The 4422-nt window shown below is 45.5% G+C and overlaps 1 protein-coding gene across 1 annotated transcript in view; it reads right to left on the bottom strand.

Moving 5' to 3' along the window:
* The window catches only part of Galntl5 (polypeptide N-acetylgalactosaminyltransferase like 5), a 44260-nt gene that overhangs the window by 12290 nt on the left and 27548 nt on the right, over positions 1–4422 (bottom strand). Inside the window, exon 7 of the mRNA XM_005367443.1 lies at positions 716–833. Coding sequence (XP_005367500.1) covers positions 716–833 — 118 coding nt within the window. The remainder of the gene's footprint in view (positions 1–715; positions 834–4422) is intronic.

Here is a 4422-nt window from a genome sequence, read left to right as displayed (position 1 = left end):
GAATGTGTTCATAGTTAAGTTCTAAGAGAGGAAAATTTATTGGGCAATAGTCTTAGAGAGCCCTCAGTAAATCAAGGGATCACCAACTAAATAAAAAGAGCCAGCGGCTGGTATTTAAAATACTACTAAGGTCAGAAGGGAATGAATGAATGGGGAGGGGATAATGAAAGCAGCAAATGTGTAAGGTGAGTCCAAGTAGGAGCTGAGATACCTGTGTAAACACAATAAACCTATCAAGTCTGTGCTGAAAAGGGAGGGAGGAAGGGAGGGAAGGAGGGGGGAGAGAGGGAAGGGAGGAAGGGAGAAAATAAAAAACAAAACAGGGAGGGGTTATATAACTATCAAGACAACTAGAAAACCCACGTAGATTTAAAATATCTTATTAGTTTACTGCACCATGCTATGAAAACAACAAAGCATATGGTCGGGGCTTTAAAGCCCTACCAAGTGTTTCCAGGGAGCCCTATCATCTGTTGCATGCCCTTTCAGGTCTCACCAGAACTGTCCAGCATGCTCATGGAGGAAATAGTGTAACTAGATGAAAAGTCAGATTGCACTCTTGCTCAGGATAAGAGCTCAGGTAAGAGCTCTGGTCCAGTAGGCACCAAACTGGGTTCCATTCATCAATACAAAATGAAACATTAGACCGCTCTCTATACAAATATAGCTACATGGGGAAACAGAATAGAACAAAACAAAAGGAAGTCTGACTTACTCTTAGTGAAAGTTCCACATTTTCTCCTCCCCAAAGATTCATGTCCTTGTCATACTGTCCGAGTTCATTAAAATAATGTCTGTCTATGGCAAAAATTCCTCCTGCCATTGCAGGTGACCTAGAAAGGAGTAAAAAAATATTAAATAAGTCCCAGAGAGATCGTGATCTCCAGTTTTCCTAAAAACATATGAAATGTTACCACTGGCTCAGTGATTAACGGTGCTCACTGCTCTTGCAGAGGCCTTGCTGGGTTCTCAGAGCCCGGGCCAGGCTGCTTACAATCAATCGCTTCTACACAGGCTCCAGGGGCTGATGCTCTCTGGCCTCTGCTTCTTGCAGCCACCATCCCACTCTGCCCTTCTAAGAGAGCCCCTCCTTTTGAATTTCACTGTGTGAGATGGTGTGACTTCTGTCTGTGACTGGTTCATTTCCGTTGGCATAATGGCCTCTAGATTTATCCATGTTGTTTACAAATGACCGCAGTAATCCTCTTGCCTTTGCCTCCTGCAGCAAATCCTACTAACCACAAGGGGAGGGGAGAGGAGGAGAGGAGCAGGGAGGAGAACATGAGTCTATGAGATGGCCCAGTTGGGGGAGGGACAGAAAGGGAGAGCAAGGAAAGAGATATCTTGATTGAGGGAGCCATTATGGGTTTAGCTAGAAACCTGGTACTAGGGAAATTCCCAGGAATCCGGAAGGATGACCCCAGCTAAGACCCTAAGCAACAGTGGAGAGGGTGCCTGAACTGGCCTTGCCCTGCAGTCAGATTGATGACTATCTTAAATGTCACCATAGAACCTTCATCCAGTAAATGACAGAAGCAGATGCAGAGATCATAGCTAAGCACTGGGTGGAGCTCCCAGGTCCGGTCTCTAGTTAGAGAGAGAGAGGGGTGATAATGTTACCAAAGGGATCAAGACCATGATGGGAAAACCACAGAAACAGCTTACCTGAGCTAGTAGGAACTCACTGACTCTGGACTGACAGCTGAGGAACCTGCGTAAGACTGAACTAGGCCCTCTGGATGTGGGTGACAGCTGTGTTGGGCAGTTTGTGGGGCCATTGGCAATGGAACCAGGATTTATCCCTAGTGCATGAACTGGATTTCTGGGGCCTGTTCCCTATGGAGGAATACCTTGCTCAGGCTAGATACAGTGAGGAGGGCCTTGGTCCTCCCTCAACTTGATGAGACAGACTTTGTTGACTCCCTGTGTGAGACTTCACCCTCTCTGAGGAATGAATGGGGGGTGGATTGGGGGGGGGATGGGGAAAGTGGGAGGAGAAGAGGAAGAGGGAACTGAACTGGGATTGTAATGTAAAATAAAAGATTGTTGTAAAACAAACAAAAAACCAAAATGATTGATGGCAATTTCATTTTTTATAGACTAAACATTATTCCCCTGTGTACATGCACTACAACTTCTTGTTGGTTTGTTTGTTTATTTTTGTTTTTGTTTTTCAAGACAGGGTTTCTCTGTTTTCTAGACAAGTTTTCTCTGTATAACAGCTCTACCTCCTACCTGTCCTGGAACTCACTCTGTAGACTAGGCTGGTCTCAAACTCACAGAGATCCTAGGATTAAAGGCACAAGCCACCACCTTCCAACCCAACCCATGATGTTGATGTAAGAGCGGCGGGCCTGCGTCCCAGGCACCCAGCCGCCCACATGGCAAGCTTAGCTTATGCCCCGAAATAATTACACAGAAACTGTATTTTTTTAATCACTGCCTGACCCATTAGTTTTAGCCTCTTATTGGCTAGTTTTTACATATTGATCTAACCCATTTCTATTATTTTGTGTGGCCCACGAGCTGGCTTACCAGGAATGATCTTAACCTGCATCTGCCTGGCGTGGGAGAACCATGGCGACTCACTGACTCAGCTTCTTTCTCCCCACCTTTTGTTCTGTTTACTCCACCCTCCTAAGGGTTGGCCTATGAAATGGGCCTAGGCAGTTTCTTTATTAATAAGAAATCATTCCCACATCACCATGATACTATTTTCTAATAGTATGTTTACATTCTTGGCCATAGAAGACGGACTTTGCTGTCTTAGTGAAGTGAGATAGCACCTAATGGGCTTGGACTTACATGCTTTAATGAGGAGGGGTACTGCAACATTTTTGTTTACCATTGGCCATTTGCATTTTCTCTTGAAAAATGTGTATTCACATCTTCTATTTTTTTTTTTGGTTTTTTTTTCGAGACAGGGTTTCTCTGTAGCTTTTGATTCCTGTCCTGGAACTAGATCTTGTAGACCAGGCTGGCCTCGAACTCACAGAGATCTGCCTGCCTCTGCCTCCCGAGTGTTGGGATTAAAGGCGTGTGCCACCATCGCCCGGCCACATCTTCTATTTTTTAATTAAAGTTTTTTTTCTTGTTTGGTGAGAGTTTTTATATTCTGAATTTTTGTTTGTTTTGTTTTTCAAGACAGTTTCTCTGTAGCTTTGGAGCCTGTCCTGGAACTAGATCTTGTAGACCAGGCTGGCCTCGAACTCACAGAGATCTGCCTGCCTCTGCCTCCCGAGTGTTGGGATTAAAGGTGTGTGCCACCATCGCCCGGCTGCATTCTGGATATTAACTCCTTATCAGAGATATATTTGCAAACACTTTCTGGCAAACCTGTGAGCCCTCTCTCTGCTTTGTTGACGTTTCTTTTGCTCTACAGGAGCTTTTAGTTTGATGCAATCTCATCCCCCATTTTCACTTTTATAGCCTGTGCTTCTCAGAGTCTTAGTCACCAAATCTTGGCGTAGGTAGATGTCATAAAGTATGTGCTCGGCTAGTGGCACTCTAATGTTTGGTCTTGTGTGGTAAGGGATGGGGTTACCATGTTAGTTACTGTGCTAAACACTGACCAAAGCAATATGAGGGAGGTCCTGAATGCTTGCATGGCCTGAGTCCTAGAACCCCGACTAGGGTGGATAAGAGAATGAAGAAAGGACAGACAGACAGACAGGCAGACACACTGACTGCCTCTCCCCCCCCCCCAAAAAAAACCAGACATGTGTGGTGTTTTATTTATTTATTTGTTTGTTTGTTTGTTTGTTTATTGGTCTCTCTTCCCGTTTCCTCTCGAGGGCCCAGAAAATCAACCAGGAGTGGGTGTTTTTTTTTTTTTTTTTTTGCCATTAAACCTAGGCTTTTTCTAATTCCGTCTGATTTAGATTGCTGCTTCGACAGAGAGGCTTATCAGGGTGCAAAACCTTTCCACAGACCACACTTCTCCAGCACAGAGGCGCTGGGGTTGGGGGGTCTTTGGTAGCTCTGAGGGAGTAGCAGCAGCAACCCCCTCAATGTGTTTCCTGTGTACAGTAGGACAGTGAAGCAGGGTTGTTAAACACAGCTGGAAAGGAGGCAGGTACAGCTAATCTCACTCAGTTGGAACAGTTTCTGTGGGGAACAATCTAAAGGCCTTAAACACAGGGCGGGGAGCGATGGTGGACATGTTGCACACACTGTCACTATTCACACTCAGATCTGAGGAAGACTATGCCATCTCTCTAAACATCACAGAGGGGAAAGGCTTTGCCACTCTTTGGAGTCTTGGATGTGCCTGGCATGGCCCCTATGGTGACCATTGCTGCTTGGCTTCGAAATTCCATACTGTTACGGTGGAAGCTCCACCCCAGTCCCTGGCATCCAGATACCCAAAGAGTCTGGGATGTTCCGATGGAAGCTCCACCTCAATCTCCCTCCCTCTTCTCT

Source organism: Microtus ochrogaster, unplaced genomic scaffold (genome assembly GCF_000317375.1).
Source record: "Microtus ochrogaster isolate Prairie Vole_2 unplaced genomic scaffold, MicOch1.0 UNK18, whole genome shotgun sequence".
Taxonomy (NCBI): domain Eukaryota; kingdom Metazoa; phylum Chordata; class Mammalia; order Rodentia; family Cricetidae; genus Microtus; species Microtus ochrogaster.
The sequence above is the reverse complement of the archived record's forward strand: the minus strand, read 5'-3'. Positions and strand labels throughout refer to the sequence as shown.